An 18,414-nucleotide genomic window follows, 5' to 3' on the forward strand; every position below is an offset into this window, starting at 1 on the left:
TGGTGCCGCGTGTTTATTTTCACGGCTTATCGCTAGCCAGCAGAATCGGCGCGTCAATTACAGGGATACAATCGAAACTCGCAACGTGTCTGGCTGTGGCTTAGGGAGAGGCTGCCTTGTTTACATTTCTCTCTGCTTATCTTCCTGTTTTCACTCGTCGGCAGAACCCTGGGTGTCGGGACCATCGATAATAGCGGAGGGGGAGGCAGTGTTTTAGCAACTCCGTGCGGGGGTGATGTGCGCTGCGCCGGCGACGCCTGGTGTCCGGCGTTATTAATTGGAACGACTCTCGCAGGAGGTCTAACGGCGACGGCGCCTTCGCGTGCAGCCCGGGCCTTAAATGAAGGGGGGGGGGGGGATGCAGCCGCCGCGGCGTATCTTGCGTCACCCCCTGGGCGTGACTGATTGTCGCCGCCGGCAACAGATGTTTCGCGTGCTGCGTAGCCTGGAGGGAGCCGCCGAGTGAAAAGCGCCCGGCTGTGGTCCACGCGCGCTGCTGCCGCCTCAGCTGCGGCTGTCGCGCGCCTTTTTTTTTTTTTTCCGGCCTTGGAGCGAGGACTCGACTGGCAGTCTCAAAGGGATGGGGGAGGTATTCGATGCCTGCTTTTGTGGTCGAATAGTGCAGTCAGCGTATTATTGGCAGCAGTTCTTCTACGTTAATTCCTCCAAAATCTGTATTCCGTGCCGAACGATTAGCGTCCTGATCGAATTTGCTTAGCCTGTGCACGGGTAGGGTTTCTTAGTGTGGATTCCGTGACGTTTAGTTACGGGGTGCGCACTCTTTAATTCTTCGTCTTTATTTGTAGGAGTAGTTAATGTTTGCCCTCCAAAGCAACGCTGTGCTGGGGCTAGCGCTGTGGTCCAACGAGACATGCCGTAGTTGGCGCTCAGGAATTAATTTGCACCATCTGGACTTTGCATTCTGCGTCTACGGGAATGGCACCATCGCCGAGGGCCGATCGAAGCCAAAGACTCGTGCTAAAGGCTGCCGAGCGCCTTTGTTACTAAAGCACCGTCGTGCTACATATCACCGCTCCTACGAGAAAAAAAAAAAAGCAAATCCCTTAGGGTGCAGCCGTGCATGCTTGTGTCCATCGAGATGAAGCCATGTGTGTGCCATCTAATGGGAAAGTGTATGTGGCTATGGCGGAGTGATCGGCGTAGAGACACGTGGCGAAGCGAATACAGCTCACGCTCTCTCCGCCTTGGAAATCGATCAGCCCATTCGCGGGGCCGATGGACGGACCGGATAGCGTTGCGTCCCGCGGCTGCCACACTGCACGGGGGGTCAGTCGTCCGGCTGCCCGCAGTGTGTGCGCATCGGTTGATGCCACCTTTTGCTATTTACGTAGCGGTGTTGGGCTGCGTTATGCTATACGTCGCTTTTGCCAATCCATAACGGTAACAAGGGGGCAATTCTTTTTCCGTTACCAAAAGGTGTGGATGAGTTGGGGGAATGGGTACTGTTGCGTTGCAGCCTTCGCTGCCGCTTCATTGTCCGGGCAAAAGCGAAAAATCGCCTTTTGTGTGTGTGTGTGTGTGTTCCCTACTTGACATAACTGCTATACGTCGAGCATAGCGAAGATGTAAAACTGGGAATGAGCTTCAAGCGCGCAGCCTAAAAGGAAAAATAAACAGGAGAGCCTGGGCCCCGCGCGCAGTGCCGCGCTAACAAATAGCAGGGCATCGGCGTTCAGTGAATTGATTCGTGGATAGCACGTGGAGGGGCTAGGGTGAGCGCGCCTTGAGTGGACATTATAGAGGTTTAGAATAGGGCTCCCCGAAAGGCACGCCTTAGGTCTAGAGTTCACATTAGCGGCGACCGCTATTTTTGCCTAAATAGCTTGAACCCCAAGATTGCTCTATATTCGGGCAACATATGTCGGCGCCCGTTGAAGCGGGTCCTCTAGCTTCGCCACCGATGCGACGCTGCCGCTACATCGTGTCTCACGTTCGCGGCAAAACAAAGGCGCACGAAGCTTTCGCGTTGTCTGAACATGGCCGCGGCTCAAAATTTTAGCGAACGCCTCGAGGCACAGCGGCCGAACCGCAGGACCTATCAAGCACCACTTAGCACAGAAGATGCAGTAGCACTTGTACAAGCTATTGAAGGTCTCTGCTAATATAGACCAACTCCCAAATCCCTACAGATATAATAGGCTATACCCGACAGTATATTTCAGCACATTTCGTGGGGGTGCGGGAGACAGTACATTTCAGCACTTGTCCCTGGTGCTGGGGCCGTCCCACGCTCTCTCACATTTCTTGGGGGTGTGGGAGCAAGCAACAAAACTTAAAGACGCAGTGCACGTCATTTGAGCGGTGGGAAGTACAGCTAGCCGGCGATATCCGGACAAGTCAACAAGCACTTAACCAGCAAGTTCGCCGGGCGGCCAAGGCCATTGGAGTCCTGGAATGGGGAAGCCAAGCTCAAGAGCAATTTTCTGTTATGGTTTCAATGAATGTTTTTCCTCCTGCTTCTGCTAGCCATGAAACGCGCCAAATTTTCACATTGCTTTCGTGTGTGTACGGCTGCTAGGCTTAGCGAGTACGCGTCGTTTGATGTCAGCAAGCGCGGGAGGTTCAAATCACTGATCTCCGCTTCAAACGAGGGAGTGATATCGGTACAGAAAAAGGGGTCACAAAGAGTTGGTGCTCCGTTAACACACCGTTTGTTTTATTTATGCAGCAATTTTTATTCGCGCGGACGTAAACAAAACTGAAAATAAATACATTTTCGAGAGTTACCATTGCGCGTTCCCCCCCGAGGCGGCGCTGCACGTGGCCAACAGTCCAATAGAATGTCGAAAACATTCTTCGTTTGTGGCTCTTGCTGGGGTTATTGTATGCGTATTGAGTGCTGCAGAAAAGTCACCAAATATGTGAAACAAAAAAAAACATTTTAATTTGTTAGATTTACCTTTTAGCATTCCTCTTGACCGCAATGGTGCTTGCAGTCAGCGATCCCAAGCCTGGCGACGTTGCGTAGAGAAAACCCCTATTCTAAATGTCCCCGGTGCATGCATCCGTATCGTTGGGGCATGCCATTTCCTCGGGACCCCCAAGACATCGAGTCCCTCATTCGAAATCTCTACATTGGCGACGAGAGAGAGAGAGGCAGGCTTCGTCGCCGTCTAGGCTGAGAGATAAGGGCCGAGCTGGTTAGAAGGGCTAGCTAGGCATGTTGAGCTTGTGCGACCCAAGTATGTGAGAAATTTTCCTGGACGTGGGCCCAAGAAATGCTCGCACACTTCCTTCTACTGCGGCAGTGCATGGTATGCGCGCGTAGTGGGAGAAAGGCCGGCGGCATAATGAGGGTCCCCTCCTCGTTGCCGCGGGTTCGCAGCCAGATGACGCGATTCCGTTAGCGTTAATAGCTATTGTTTGCGCCGTCGAATGAGCGCTGGAAGTGCGGCGGCGCAGTTAGTTAACCAGAATGGTGCGCTCTGTCAGATAAAAAAAAAACTAAAAGAGCGACGTTGTCGTGGCGGCTTGGCCGGGCGCTTCCTCGTGTGGCTGGAAAGCCAGCGGGGCGCGCCCGACATGTTAGGTGGAGGAGGCCACGAGTGGTTCTGGTTGTTGGGGGAAAAAAATGCGCGCAGGGCGTGCAACTGTCTCTTTCGGAGACAGTCGCAGAGCGTGAACTGGATTCATGGGTGGCGATCCTGGTGTTGCCGGATGTGGTGGCGCTCCCGATGGGGCAGAAGGCATAACGCCCCCCTCCGCCCTACTACTGCACACTTACCTCTACCGTATGTCCCGGTAACGTAAGCCTTCTATACGTATAGTTCCCACTGTGCAGTATTCGTTACGTTCATATATCTTCAGTATAGAGTGACATTAGGCCGACGTTACCGGGGCTAGAGTGTTCTTAATTACACCGGACTGCGCGTAGTTTAGTGGCGTGGCCTAGCGAGGCAGTCAGAGAAGCACTGCATTCTCTTTTTTTTAAAATCCTAAAACAATTATTTTGGCGTCATTAGCCTGCTAACTCCGGAGGAAGTAGTAAATGCGGCAGTGTCTCCTAATCGCGCGGTTGCAAGCACTCATGTTGTCTTACAAAGCACACCCCAAGTGCTCCATTTTCGCTCAACCGGTCGAGAGCCAATGTTGTGATCGTCGTAGTTGGTTTCACCGAATTCTCGTTGCTGCGCCGCGTTATCCCTTCCCTTACGGCCCGGTTCAGGTGTCCAACGATATATGAGACAGATACTGCGCCATTTCCTTTCCCCCCAAAAAAACAATTATTATTGCTGCGCCGCGTGGTCTGAGGGCGAGGTTGCCTTGCGGCGTCAGAAAACGTCGCGTCCTCGCTCCTTCAGGCTTCGCGGAGTTGCGAAGAGCTAGCTGTGGGGCCTTTTGTGCCGCCGCGCTCGGAGACGTCGGCGTAGGTGTTTTTCACGCGCGGCGCGTGTCCTCGACCTGACCTTGTGCCGTCCGGCCTCGTCCGCGGTGTGCTCCCCCATCGGTGGAGTTCGAAACTGCGGCTGGCCCTTTTGGCGGCGTCGACCATTCTGCCCGGCGCTGCGCGTTCGACCTTGGGGACAGCCACGCATGCGAGACCAATGCGATGCGGCAGAGACCCCGTTTTCGCTGCGCCGCTAACCGCGGGCCGCTTTCGCGTCCTACGCGCCGCGGTTCGCCGGTGCTCGGGTCCGATGAGCGGCTTGACAGTGGGAAGGCTGCCGCGTCAAAGGAGAAGACGTGCGGATCCCGGGACGCTCTGCGCGATAGCCGCAGCTGACCGCTGTTGGCGTTAACCTATGGACCTCCTTCACCCCGCGACGTCACGAAGATGCGGTGGCGCTGATGTTAGCAGCGACTTTCGCATGGTAGGCAAAACAGGTTCCGCTTGCCCGTGCCAACCGCAGCTGCCGCAGTTACCGGCGGCTGCTTCAAGCCTGTGCACTGCAGAAGCAGCATATATTGACCAGCTGCGTCACTGCTGGATCCGCGTAGTAGCATAAAAAATATTAAATTAGCCTCGATAGGTTTCTCGCGCATAAATGCCGCATTCGGAAACTGGCTAACAGGCATTGGGCCACGGTAGTAAAGCGCGAAGTCTGGGAGTCGATAGGCACTGCCACTCAATGCACTTAATAGCATGCAAGTTACTGCGTTCATTCACCTGAACTTCAGGATAGTAGGCTGATAATTGCTCAAGGAAAAAAAAACACATATGCAGCTGCACACGTAACTACTTATCACCTTGAGCCGGAGTGCACGAGGCGCCGACAGGTTCACTCGCCCCCAAGGAATGCGTTTTTTTGTTAATAGCACACCATGTTTTAATGGCGCGTTTTGTGTCATTTAATATTTACTTGAAACTCTTTCTTGATATGACGACGTAATTATTTCATTCGAGTAGAAAGAAGTCTGGTAAGTTGTGCCAATCTTGCGCGGTCGCGTTGGTGTGCTTAGAATAGCGTACCTTAAGTGTGCTAAACGCCATATGCTTTTTCATTGCATCATTCATGTGTCATGTTTCATGAGGTAGTACATGATCGCGAAGCTTGTTTGCAAAGAAGCAGCCGCAGGCGTGCTACTAACAGACACGTGGCGAGATTGAGACGGGACGCGGCAATGAAAAGTGTTTTCGTTATTCATGCATGCGATATGTAACTAAACTTGGTGCAAATGTGAAATTCCTACGCTAGTTTCAGTAATTCCTTCTATTTATAGCTATACCTGGTGCAGTTCTGGGTAATTATAATTAACACCGTCGTCAAGTCCCCCGAAGGTCGCAAATAATTGAGTAGATAGTGCGCAGTTCTTTTATGCCAGCATGTACATAAAGCCCTGTTCCGTACGATGACGCGATTAGTTTTTTCTATATGATCAGTACTTATGCATGCATAGTTACATGAAAACGTTTCTTACAGGAAATAACTAACACAGTACTTACTGCACGTGTAGGGGAAAAAAAATCGAGAGATTTATTACGCTCCTCAACGTCTCAGGAATAGTTTGCGACAAATGTAATCATTTGATTTTCATGCGAATTACGAAGGTGAGTGATCCAGTCGCAGAAAATGTGAGAGGTCAGAAAACGAACCTTAAAGTTTATTCCCTCGTTTATGGCATCTTCGCTTTCGCTTTGGTCAAAGAAATGCGGCACTGAAATCAAAGAAATTACCTCAAGATTTTTGACGACCACACTTCTAAAAAGCGTAATTTATAAATTTGTACTCATTATTTTGCTATAATTTTTCGTCACGAAACTAGACTTCAGGGCTAGGAAAGAAAATAATTCTAGAAATCAAAAATTTTCACCAAATTGACCAGCTTAACAAGAGGACAAGTCGGCCTGGCTGGTGCGTGGTCATGCGGCTAAAAACAGCGCTAAGCGAGACAGGAGATCGGGGACACGACTCTGTCCCCACTTTTCGCGCACCGCGACACGTACGTATATGTCAGCTAGCAGACGATGAGCGCATGTCTGCTCCGACGAAACAAGGCCAGCACTTCCCCTCACTGCTGTCCCGAAGTAAAATCATTCCGGCTAGTGCAGAGTGTCAAAACTTGTTTTATTCAATGCCTAGCGCATAAATAAACGGCAGGAACGCTTTCTACATGTTTACTACTAACCATATATACAATACACAGTGGCAAACTATTTCTCTTTATAGGCCGCACGTGGACAACGCGAGCTCGTGTACTTCTACAAATTACTAAGTTGGAAGCATCGACCATTGCTACGATTCGCAGAAACTGGAAACGCGCCTACAAGCCTTGAAAACCCGCGCACAACACCTATCCGCGACGCCACTCCCCGACCTTTTGCCTACCACGAGCTCGCTAGCGACTGCAGCGCCACCTCGTTTGTTTACAAACATGCAGGAGGTCCATACGTATAGGTGTAGACCTTTTCACGACCCTCGGGAAAACCGGCTTTCTGGACTGTGGGGAGAACGTGGGGAGTGACTAAATTCTCAACCCTTTCCTGTAATATACTGTACTACGAGCGCGAAATTCTAGAGGCCCGTGTACTGTGCGATATCGGTGCACGACGTTAAAGAACCCCAGGTGATCGAAATTTCCGGAGCCCTTCACTGCGGCGTCCCTCATAGTCCGAGTCGCTTTGGGACGTTAAGCCCCCATAACAAGTGTACTGCGAGCGCAGTCCAGTGTCCAATATGGCGGCGGCCGGGGACCCGTGTGACCACGTTTTCGTCGACAGAGGTTCATAGGAGTGGGAGCTGTGCAGCCTTCCACGGTGGGAGGAGGTAAACTTTATTTAAGAAGACGGTATTAGCAGTGGCGGCGCAGAATCATTGCTCGTAGGCACATATAGAGTGTTGCGGGAGAGCAGCTAGCGAGGCGTGAGAGTCCTGCCTGAATTACGCGCCGCCGTCAGCGAGCTCGAGCCCTCTCGCGGCAGGCACATGTGCGCCCTACGCGGTGTACTCGTCGGGAGACGCGTATCTTTGCTGGCTCGCAGCAGCTGCCGCGCGGGCTTTCACCCGAAAGCGCGCCAAAAAGACGCTTCTCTCGGCGCTCGAGGCGCTGGTATCTGGCTTCGCGCCTTGCGCGCGGCCGGGCCGTCTGGCTCGCGCCGCTAATGGATCGTTTGAATGCGGCTCATCGGGGGCGGACGGCGCCAATTACTGCTGTTCGTCAGCAGAGGTGGCTTTCCTTTTATTGATTCGCGGGTTGCGCCACGCTTGGCCGAGCGCGACGCAGCAAGGAAAGGAAAGACGAACAATAGCCGCGTGGGAGAGGGCCCGCGCTGGCGTGGGGGTTCCAATGCAGAGGCGTGGCTGAACGAGCGAGCTTGTGCGGATGTTTTCCCGCCTTCGCGCCATTTGTGTTTACCGTACGCATGTCCCGTACTGCGCCGGGACCTGGCGACCGCACAGGCGACCTGTGTTGCCCGGCTCGCTGAGGGCGCTGCGTACTTTTTTGTTTTATTTCTTTTCCCATCTTCATTCTTTTTTTTTCCTCCCGCTTTCACGATTCACTGCTTGTCCCTGTAATCTCCTACTGCAGTAAATGTCGTGCTCGCAGCTATGTCGCGGTAATCCTTTCTTTCTTTCAGCCACTGCGGATGGCCTGTTCGTTTATATTTATTTATGTCTGTCCTTAGTAGTCGACCCCCCTTAATCGGCTTACTCCGTGAGAAGCCTCCATTGTCTTCTCCGTTTTTCGTGCCCATTGTGCGAACGTCGCCGTTTTACCTGCCTCACAAGTCGTACGTATCGCCGCCGCGCTCCGTTGGGCGCTGGAACTTCCCTGAACACCGCTCGTGTGTTCTTTGCCGCACGCGTAGTCCTTCCTTGCTACTGATGATTTCCCCTTCGACCTGTTCAGTTTCCATTCCCACGTGACGGCGGAGAAGCCTAGCTTCGTGAGGTAAGCGTGCGGTAATGTGTCATCAGCGTGAGTAGGACAGCGTTAAGAGGAGAGTCTCTGGTTTCCGCCTTTGCATTAATTATACCGGCGACCTGTGGGCTTCCGTGGGTTTCGAAGACAGCTTTGTTGAGCTAAGCGCTGTTGGCGGTTTGTGCGGCGTTCTACATAGGCGCGGGTTTTGATTTGCGGTCATGGGCGTCTGACTAGCGGCCGGGTCATCTTATCTTGGGGGAATTGTTCTTCGGGAGGACGCACGTGACACGCAGCCGTGCAACGGCGTTTTTTTGTTTCTTCTACTTTTTGGCACGGGAGCTAGCATAACGACAGGCTTTCCTCGCGACCACCGCGGCCGTGCCGTCGAGGAAATAGAAGAGTAAATGTCCGCTCCCGCTGTGCAAACAAGTGCTCGCGACCGCGTTTTTACAAAGGCTGAAGCTCGCGCGCGCGCAAGTATCCAGTAAATGGGTTTACCGTGTGTTGCGGTTTCGTCCGTAGTGTGTGTGTGTGTGTGTGTGTGTGTGTGTGTGTGTGTGTGTGTGTGTGTGTGTGTGTGTGTGTGTGTGTGTGTGAGAGAGAGAGAGAGAGAGAGACCTTGGCCTCCTCGTCTGAGAATAGAGAGAGGTGGAAGCGCGCGAAAGAAGCGAATAAAAGCGACGCGGGAACTTTGACGGAAGTGACGCGGTGGCGCTAAGCGCTCTCCGTGGAGGACTGGGGCATTATTAATCAGTGTGCGCAGATCGTTTTCGCCGGCTATGCTGTGGCTGGGAGAAGGGGATTGGGAGAGAGGGGGCGGGGCGGGCGGTGTACGTACCGCTCTTCCCGTAGGCGAGCGCTAATTAGGAGTAATTAATGCAGGCAACTTTGTGCGCGCCGCGTCGCGGGTGACGTGTCTTGTACGCATTCCTTCGGAGGTACCCGACGTTGGAATAGGCCGTGTTCCACTAATGCGACCTGGCACTGGCGGATATTGGAGGATAAGGGGAAGGGGGGGGGGGGGGGGTCGATACCTCCCAACCGCGCCTTGGTTTGAGTTTTGTGCGCTTGTTTTTTTTTTTTGGCTGCAGCTTGTGTTGCTTTGCTGCCGTCGTTGGTTCGAACGGGTGACGTTCGCTTTGATTGGCTTGTGCCTGTACTGGTTATTACGTCGGAACGAGTTGTGGTGTGTCTGCTGTCCGCGACAGTGTCGTGGATCGTCTGCTGCGAAGCCGGTTCCTCTTAGCTGGTGACCTAAGGGAACCGTTAGTTGCGCTCTGTCTCCTTTACGTTTACCGAGGACGCGTCGGAAAGGTGTTGGGTACAGGGACCGATAGAAGCGAGAAAAAGTATGTGGTCCATTCGACTCGCGAGTTCTGTGGAAGCGGGGCATTTTGTCGTTGGCTGCATTTACGCAATGAAAATTGGTTTTTGGGGAAAGGAAATGACGCAGTATGTGTCTCACATTTTGGGGGACACCTGAACCGCGCCGTAATGGAAGAGGTAAAGGAGGGAGTGAAGGAAGAAAGGGGCGCCGTAGTGGAGGGCTCCGGAACAATTTAGACCACCTAGGGATCTGTAACGTGCACTGATATCGCACAGAACCAAAACTCAGTTTCCCTGCACCTTCTACGTTTGCGAGCATCTGACTTAATTCGTGCTGTGCCACCCAGAGCCCTACTTTATACACATTAAGAAAGTTTTATCATCGATGGCCTGTAACTCTTAGGACTACTTGTTTCGATCGTCGATTTTCTGTGGCCTTAAATGAAAATCGAAATGGTCTTCGCCTTTCATGAACGAAGGATAGCAACGCGATTATGACATTTATTTCACTTTATACGACAGTGAGATCTAGTGCTTACGATAATGGCGCCAGTAGGTGGCGGTGAAGTTGCAACGCTGGCGCCCTCTTATGGTAGCCCGTGTGACTAACGGCTGACGTAGGCGTGATGGAGGTGTGGTTAGACAGACGGTGGGAGTGGCGTGCCAGCTCCCTGTACGCCTGTTGTACGCCAACAACCGTCGGTGATTTCGGGGATGAATGAGTCGCTCCATGCATGCTCTGAAGACGTTTGAACAATGTCTAACGTCTTCAGAGAGAGAGAATATCCGACGCGTACTCTGAAGACGTTGTAAAAAGTTGTTCAAGCGTCTTCAGATTATGCGTCGGATATAACTTTCTCTCTACCATTTTCAGAACAGCTGCGGCATTGCGAATTGCTGCTCTTGCCGTTGTCTTAATGAGAAAGCTACGTTTTGAAAAGCACAAGACATGCCATGCAATATTATGTAATAATACGGGGCGCCATGTCTGCGTCGGCAGAGGCGACAGCAGGCAGATAAGATGGTTCAGTGTGCTTTTAAGGAAGTGTATGTTCGATTGTTCGACGTCAGGTCGAAATAGCGCCACCCTGCCCTGCCAAGCGAGTTGAGCAAGTCACTTTACCGTTACTTTACCACCTGTTCTTACCCGCTTGTGTAGAGTTCGTGTTAATACGACTGTGTCGCGAATAATCAGCTTCGGGGATTTTTTTTAAATTTATTGTCAAACAAAGGATACGAGTGAGAATGCGGCGATCGTTACGCCGTCTGGTGCCGACCAGGCTCCTTAACTGAACGCTTTCCGCGTTGTTGATTTTGAGCAGTATACTTTAGGCTCCTCCGGGAGACACTTTTGCCTGTGTGGGGAGACTGGGCAGTTGCTAATTACGCCGTCTTATTTCTTCGGACAGGGGCAGCAGTCTCCAGGATGACCTGGAGGTGAGCGAGTCTGACGAAGAAAAAGAGCAAGAGGTGAGCAGCGTGTCCGCTCGGGCCGCGTCATTTATTCCCCCTCTCTCTCTGCACGCGCTTTTCAGAGCTCTCCGGAAAGCGGTAAGGATATAAGCTGCTCTGCCTGTGTGCTACTCCGACGGAGTCGTGACGGTTGAAGTTGATGCGCGTAGCCTTTGCTGGCATCCCGGCGACTTACGGTGTCCCTTATATCGATACACGGCACAGACGACCCACCCAGGCAGACGCGAGTCTCGCCCGCGCTCTGCACCCACAACGGGGTTGTGGGAGAGGGAAAGGGAAGGAGGAAAGCGGCCGCAGCGTTTTTTCAGTGCCGGTCGCTGGTCGTGAACTCTGTACTTTTGGCCCGCGCGAAATGTCAGTTTGTTCCTAACGCCGGTCTCTTCCTTTATTCGCCGGGAGTGTCGCTTCGTATTGGCCTGGTCGCGCGCGCGCGCGATTGAGAGAGAGAGTGACAGCCTACTGGAGGGTTAATGATCAAATTGAGGGAACTCACGCGACGTGCGCCTCGAGCGCGGTTGTAATCAATTCTTGCTTGTGTCCGGAGCTGTCTTGGTGGAATTAGTTGGACGCATCGTGCCCTGTTTGGTTTAGCACCGTCGGGCTGAACCGAGCTCACCAGACATTATGCTTCGATGCCCTAAATCGATACAAAGACAACAGAACGAATTGAGAACTGCCTACAAAGTGCGTGGGTGTCGGAGCATTTCATGCTAGCGAAAATCCGCTGGCGATTTCGAGCTTTGAAAAACCGCCCATGTGAAATCTTTTTCTCTCGGGTGCCACGTCCTAAGCACCCTGCGTAGTCTGGGATGAGGACGCTATAGGGATGGCTAAGGGTTGCGACCTTAGCATTTTTCTTTTTCGTTCTTTACAAATAAAAGGGAAGCTGTTCATATGTCGATGCTACCGTTGGGTTTTGAGAACGAAACGCTCCAGGCAGGAGTTTGGAAACGTAGATGGAAATGGTCGCAGATCGCAAGACGGGGAAAGCTCCTGACGAAGTGTGTAAGGCACCCCAACGCCGATTTGACGGAACAGGCGCGGAGGTCCGGCAGAGCATCTTCGGAGTTTGAAAAGCAGCCAAGGAGCGTAGTTGAATATACAGCAAGTGGAGATAACGAGGCGAGGTTAGTTGATTGGCGGCGGAGAACGAAGGGATAAAGTACAGATAAAGAGGCCACGAGAAAGGAGCCCAGCGGCAGGAACGATAACTGTGCCAACCCGTGGCGGTAAATTTTTCAAATTTTTTTTTTTCTGGGGAAGGTTCAGCTTTCGTTTCATTGTGCAACTGTTGATAAAAAAAAAAAGGAGCTCGTAGTCGCGTTAAAACAGGCAATGACCGACGAGCTTTCGAGGTCGATCAGTCTACGGAATCCGTGGCCTTAGATAAACGTAGGTATGCTGCTGCAATCTCCCGTCGACTGCACGCCGACTTCGCTGCGCCGTACTGAATGTCCTCGTGCGGTCTTGGGTGAATACGGCAGCGCGTGCCTGCTCGCTGGTCCGTGTCCTGATGAGTTCAGTGCACGCTCTGGGGCGTTGCCATTTGTTGCGTTGTGAAAGGGTGACGTCGTCGCACAATCTCCGAACCCACCTCGACTGTGAGAGCGTCGCGTTGGAGGAGCTGGTGTTGTGTCGCCGCCTTGCGCTTTCCTCGACTCACGAGGGATTAGTTCTTTGCTCAGTTCCGCGATATCTGCGCTGGCGTGGTTGGCGCATGATGCGTACGTTCGCGAGCCTTGTTTGCGCGTGGTATGGCTTGGGGCGTCATTTCACGTTCGTGCATGCGTGCGCGTTTGATGCTCTAGTTTCTCCGGACGTTAGTAGTTTTGAATTTATTCGCAACCGTTCTCTCATCCCTCACAGGAGTCCACGCAGGAGGCCACGCAGGAGCTACCATTTCGGAAGACTTCGTCCTCGCTTGGCTTCTCCATATCCAAGAACACGTAAGTGCACCTTCGTGGTCTGGCCACGTATGGCGTTGCGTCTTGCATAATTTTGATGGTCTCTGGCAGCTAGTTGGCTGCTCTATCTCGTGGTAACAAATAGCCCAGTTAAAGGCCCGAACAGAGGAGGCCTCAAGTGTCGGTAAGTGCCGTCCTGGCCTTCCCCCTGTCCGCATATTTTACTGCGCTGTAGAGCCTGCGTTGTTGGGATCTCGACGTCTCGGTAGCTTTGGGTATGCGCAAGTAACCTCTCCCCCCCGGTGGCAGAGGTGTGCCGGCGGAGAAGTCACGAACAACGGGGGAGACAGCATCGGCGGCAAGTCACAAAGCGGCCTCTCTCTCTCTCTCTCTCTCCTACTCACTCTCTCTCAAGGCCGACGAGCGAGCGCGCTGTCGTGGCTTGACGGCGGGCGGCTTCAGGCTTTCTTCCGAGCGCGCCGCACTTTTCTGTTTTCTTTCGTTTGTTATTTCCTTCTTTCTCTGCGGCCAATCCTTTCTCCATAATCGGCTCCCGCATGGGCTTGGATCGGAGTTTGCTGCGGCGGCGTTTCTGATTGCGGCGCCTCTCCTTTTTTTGCCCTCGCCCTCCGCTCTTCTGTCGACGGCGGAGAATGGCTTCCGGTGATTGGCCGCTCGCGGAAGTGGCCAATCAGTGTTTCGATGAAGCAGGATATGCTTTTACCGCTCCGACGCTTGACTTCGCGAGGCCTGCTACTGCGCTCTCACCCCCCGGGGAGGAGGAGAGTCCTGAGGCTGCCTGTGCTACGCGACAGTTACTGCTTTTCCCCCATTCACAATTCCGCGTCTTTTGTGTCCTGGCTTTTTACGCTTGCCAGATGTGCACATAATTCACGCAGAGCCGTCTTTTTTTTTTCTTTAGCCCTTAGGTTCCTATCCACAGCGGTCGACTCGCAGATCATGGCGGTGCCACTATCAATAAGGAAGGACGAAAGAAGATTCGTGTTGAAAAATTAACTCTGTATTTGTAAACTCCCTCTGCCACTCATCAGTCGTGAATGCCTTGCGAGATTTGTCCGTTGCGTTTAGCTTCGGTAGGAACCTGCGCTATCCGTCGCCGTGCCTCCGTCGTGACGTCTCGCTCGCCTTGCTGTGTGTCGGCTCCCTTCCGCCGTGCCTTCTGCTGTGGTTAGCGAATTGCGTCACGGCCCCGCTTCCGAGTCAGTCGCGGCTGGGTTGCGTCATGGGCCCCTCTGTAGCGTTACGTAAGGGAGTGAAGTGGACTGCTGCCCGGGGTCCCAGGCTGTCTCTTAGGCCTCCCCTGGGCAAGTGAGGTGGTGCATTAGAAGCTGACGGAAACTGCAGCCGGAAGTCGCTGGTGTTAGCTGGACGGGAGGTGCTGATAGCGAAGCTATGCGCGTTTGCGTCATAACGTCGTTATAGTTGCCAGTCGGCGTGGGTTGGGACGCGCGTCCAGTCTTTTTTTTTTTTTTCCTTTTAATCTGAACGAGCGGGTGGAGCGCGTTGATTGCAGTGCGCTCGATGTTTTTCCCGCTACAATCAGCGATGAAACGTCTTCGTTAATTGTTGCTGTGGTCGCCCTGGCCCTCGCGGGTGGAGAAATGGGGCGGAAAAAAAGGGAGACGCATCATTTGAAAGGAAAGTGTAGGCGTCTAGATTCGAGTGAAACTTTTTTTTTTTTTTTTGCCGAAAAGAGAAGAGACTAACGAAAGGGGTTGGAAGTAGATAGGGTCAGGGAAGGAACGCTAGGTAGTGACATCATCCTAGCTGAAATCGAGAGGGCGAAATTGGCATGTGCAGGGCATGCAGTGTGGAGAGCGCGTCACTGGTGACGGTGTGCAGACGTATAGCAGAGGGTGGCAGGGAGGTTAGTATTGTAGTATGTTACAGGGTGGACGTGGCGCAGGAGAGACAGGCCTGTTGTTTGGAAGTCTACGGGAGGGGGCCTTAGTCCTGCCATTCTCTACACTGGCACCACGGCGCGGCGGATAGACAACTGCTGCTCCCGAGCAGCACCTAGCCGTGGCCGACGCCCTCGGGGCTGCTGCGGTGATGTTTTTACTCGCGCCGTCACCGGCGACGTGCGGAGGTGCCCTCGCCGCCGCGATGTGTTTTGCTTGTTCCGTTCCCTGCGGCGCGAGCAAAAAATCGAGCGCGAGGGCGAACCTCGGCGCGCTGAGTCGGAGCCCTCGTCCCAGCCCCTACTCTGGAGTGTTGCGCAACCGCCGACGGCCGTCGTTGCTGGCGTGCTGTCTCTCTCAACGCGCCGCGAAGGACGGGGAAACTCGGCTCACCTTGGAGGAAGTGTGGCAGTGCACGTCTTGTCCACCGTGACCAGCCGGAGCCCCTTGTTTTTTGTTTTTTTTTTTCATCCCGAGCGAGCGGTGCTGCTTCGATGCAGCCCCTGAATGAACAACAACGTCTGAGCCTCCGCAGTCGCTTGGTGTCATCGAAAGTCGGTTGCAAAGAGTAAACCCCCGCAATGGATGCGTTGTTCTGCAATAATGGGAAGCAAATGAGCGGGCATGTCCTTCCAAAATTGGTAGGTTGCGACCGCCCCTGAGGGCACGGGCGCCCGAATATGTGCCAGGTTCGGAAATGGGACTTGATGACGTTCAGGTCGCGTGCCTTTAAAAACTGCCCTCCTTTTCTATGCCAGGAAGGATCTCGAGGCTTTGAATCTTGGTGTTGATGCGAATACAATGTCGCAGTTTCATAGCATGTTACATACTAAACAGAATAGTCTAGGGCACACTTTTATGCCATTCGTTTTTCAGTGCCCGATGCCTCGAGTCCCCGGCATACTAGCCTGCAGTGAACACAAATCAGTTGTCAATAGTTACCTGTAATTGCTGTTTCATAGCTGTGCCCTTGTCCGTTGATGAAACCTTTTGTTATTTATGATATACATAGTGCTTGTCTGTTAAACTGGTGTCTGTTGTGTGTGAGGTGTTGATGGGGCACCAACACAGTGAGCTCATATCCACTGTGACACTACTGGCCAGTCTGTTGTTCGTTTTACAAATTACGTTTAGTAATTCTATTTTAAGCTTTTGCTTCTGTAGTATACATTACCTGCAAATTTTAATGGTTCAAGTATTACATTGTTTGATGTGTGATTGGCAATATATTGATGCAGATTAATGGATTGAAAACTCTTTATGTGGGCCTTACATTCTCTCTTCTTACCACGTCTCTGGAACACTGCTGTCCCCGAGATTTATGTTAGTGTCTTTTGGAGGCAAAGACCAAAAATATTGGAAAACATTTGCTGAAGTTCCTTTGCCTGTACTGCCATTACAGGCCACCTTTCAATGAGAACATCATTCCGGCACCGAGTCTCGTTGAGAAGATGTCGTCGTCGGAGTCCAGCTCCAGTGACTCTGATGACTCTTCCTCTGCTTCGGGCTCGGGGAGCGACTCTGAAAGTTCTGACTGCGAAGGATCTGCACCAGAGACAAGCCGAGAGGTGTGTTGTCCTTTGTGGGCACCCATTGCTTTTTGTTCTGGCTGTCCGATGGGAGGGGGGGGGGGGGGGGGGGGGGGGGGGGGGAGCGAGCTTTACTGATGAAACAGTAATGAACTTTTGTGCTCTCTCCTTTTACTTTCTCTTCCCCTAAACTATATTTCTTAAATTTCAGTGACCTTATATGACCTTGTACCTTTGCTGAAGGTTTCTTAAGAATGAAGAGTATATGTGTCTGCACAGACAGTCTTATATGGTTTCATGGGGTGATGCCGGAGTGTTTGATTAGCATGGAATGTACTCGGTTCTTGTTTAAATGAAGTTTGCATTATTGGAAAGCTACTGGATGTACATCACTCAAGCAGAGGGAATTAAGCGAACGGTTCAGAGTAAATGTTTACAAGTGTTTGTGACAGGGCATAATACGAGAGGAGCCATTTGGCGTGTGGGGTCTGTGGCAACCTTCACAAACCTGGGCTAGCTGTGCATTAAGGCGCCTCTGTTTTATTTTTATTTTTTGTCAGGCTAAATTCCATTTTTTTTTGCACTTTGTCTGCTTTGCTTTCCATTCATTCATCTGGGATGCTTGTCATCTCCACTTTTTTACTAACAGAGTTAACTAACTGTAGAAGAAGCACCACCAATCAGTGCTTTCACTTAGCTTTTAGGATGGCGGCTAACTATACAGATGAGCTCCAAAATTGAGATAGCGAAAGATGAAGTTGATGAGCTTGAAGAACAGACTTTTCTTCTTTTTCTTACCTGCACTATCACTGAAGCTGGCATGTTTGTAGCCACATTGTGCACGGCAGTCAAGAAAAAATGCTATATTGGATGTAGTGCACATAGAAATTTGTGAACATAAAGCACAGGTTTATTACGCACATATAATTGATGGCTCGAAGGCAGTGCATCTTGAAGTTATTTGAAGGAGGGTCCGGAATGTCTTCGCAGATGTCCGTTAACTTAACGGCGGTTCAGTCCAGTGCCCTTTAAACACCTTCTCTAGCAATTGAAGACTGACAATTGAGTCTAATGAAATTCGCTTCAAAGGCATTTGAAATGCTTTCATAGCGCAGGTATCAGCCAGAGAAACCTCGTTTTAGTAATATAATCTTTGCCGTATTGGTGAAAGGCAGGCCTCTGCTGTTTGGTGTTTCAGTTGTTGTTGTTGTTGTTCACTCATGTCATTTCATTTCACCTGCAGCCAAGCAGCACTCAGAGCTGGAAGCTGGCCGACTTCATCGACAAGCGCAGCTCTCCGGCAGGACTGGGAGCTGGCCTGGCCACCATGGGCAGGCAGTCACGAGCAGAAGACTCACTGGTTGACGAGGACTCATTCACCCCCATCCTCTCACAGTTCCCCAACAGGGATGCTGACTTGGGCCTCATGCTCAAAAGGTGGGGCCCTCATCTCTCTTTGTCAAGACTGCAGAGAAACACATCTTGCTGCAGCAAAGCTCATAATGTATGGTACTTATGAAAGGCATTTGCTTGAGTACACGGCATTCATTTTGGACTCTCGGAGATCCAACAACTGGTACAGCCTTTGCCAAAAGTAACCAGGCTGCATGGTTTGCTTCCCTAAAGATCAAAAAGTTGGAAGGTGGCGATAACGGTTCTCCTTATCATACAGAGATTTAATGCTTGGGGGCTGGCATAAAAGCTTCAATATACGACTGAGAAGCAAACTGTCCAGCCTGGTTACCTTTGGCAAAGACTGTACATAGAAAGTTCAAAAATATTTAAGGACTGGTTACTTTTTGGCGTGTTTTATTTATCAAGGGTGTATTCAGTGGGATTTATATTCAGAAAGGCTTGCAACTTGCAAGTGTAGAATCAGTAGTTCAAAGAACACAAAATTTTTGTGCATTTTATTTATACTATTGAAAAAAACTA

At 51.7% G+C, this 18,414-nt stretch overlaps 1 protein-coding gene across 3 annotated transcripts in view; it reads left to right on the top strand.

The window, feature by feature from the left end:
* The window catches only part of lilli (AF4/FMR2 family member lilliputian), a 239,161-nt gene that overhangs the window by 203,193 nt on the left and 17,554 nt on the right, over positions 1 to 18,414 (top strand). For all 3 annotated transcript variants that reach the window (XM_077662607.1, XM_077662608.1, XM_077662606.1), the window contains 4 exons: positions 11,061 to 11,121; positions 12,991 to 13,070; positions 16,353 to 16,518; positions 17,723 to 17,916. In XM_077662607.1, coding sequence (XP_077518733.1) covers positions 11,061 to 11,121; positions 12,991 to 13,070; positions 16,353 to 16,518; positions 17,723 to 17,916 — 501 coding nt within the window. The remainder of the gene's footprint in view (positions 1 to 11,060; positions 11,122 to 12,990; positions 13,071 to 16,352; positions 16,519 to 17,722; positions 17,917 to 18,414) is intronic.

Source organism: Amblyomma americanum, chromosome 4 (assembly GCF_052857255.1).
Source record: "Amblyomma americanum isolate KBUSLIRL-KWMA chromosome 4, ASM5285725v1, whole genome shotgun sequence".
Classification (NCBI taxonomy): Eukaryota; Metazoa; Arthropoda; class Arachnida; order Ixodida; family Ixodidae; genus Amblyomma; species Amblyomma americanum.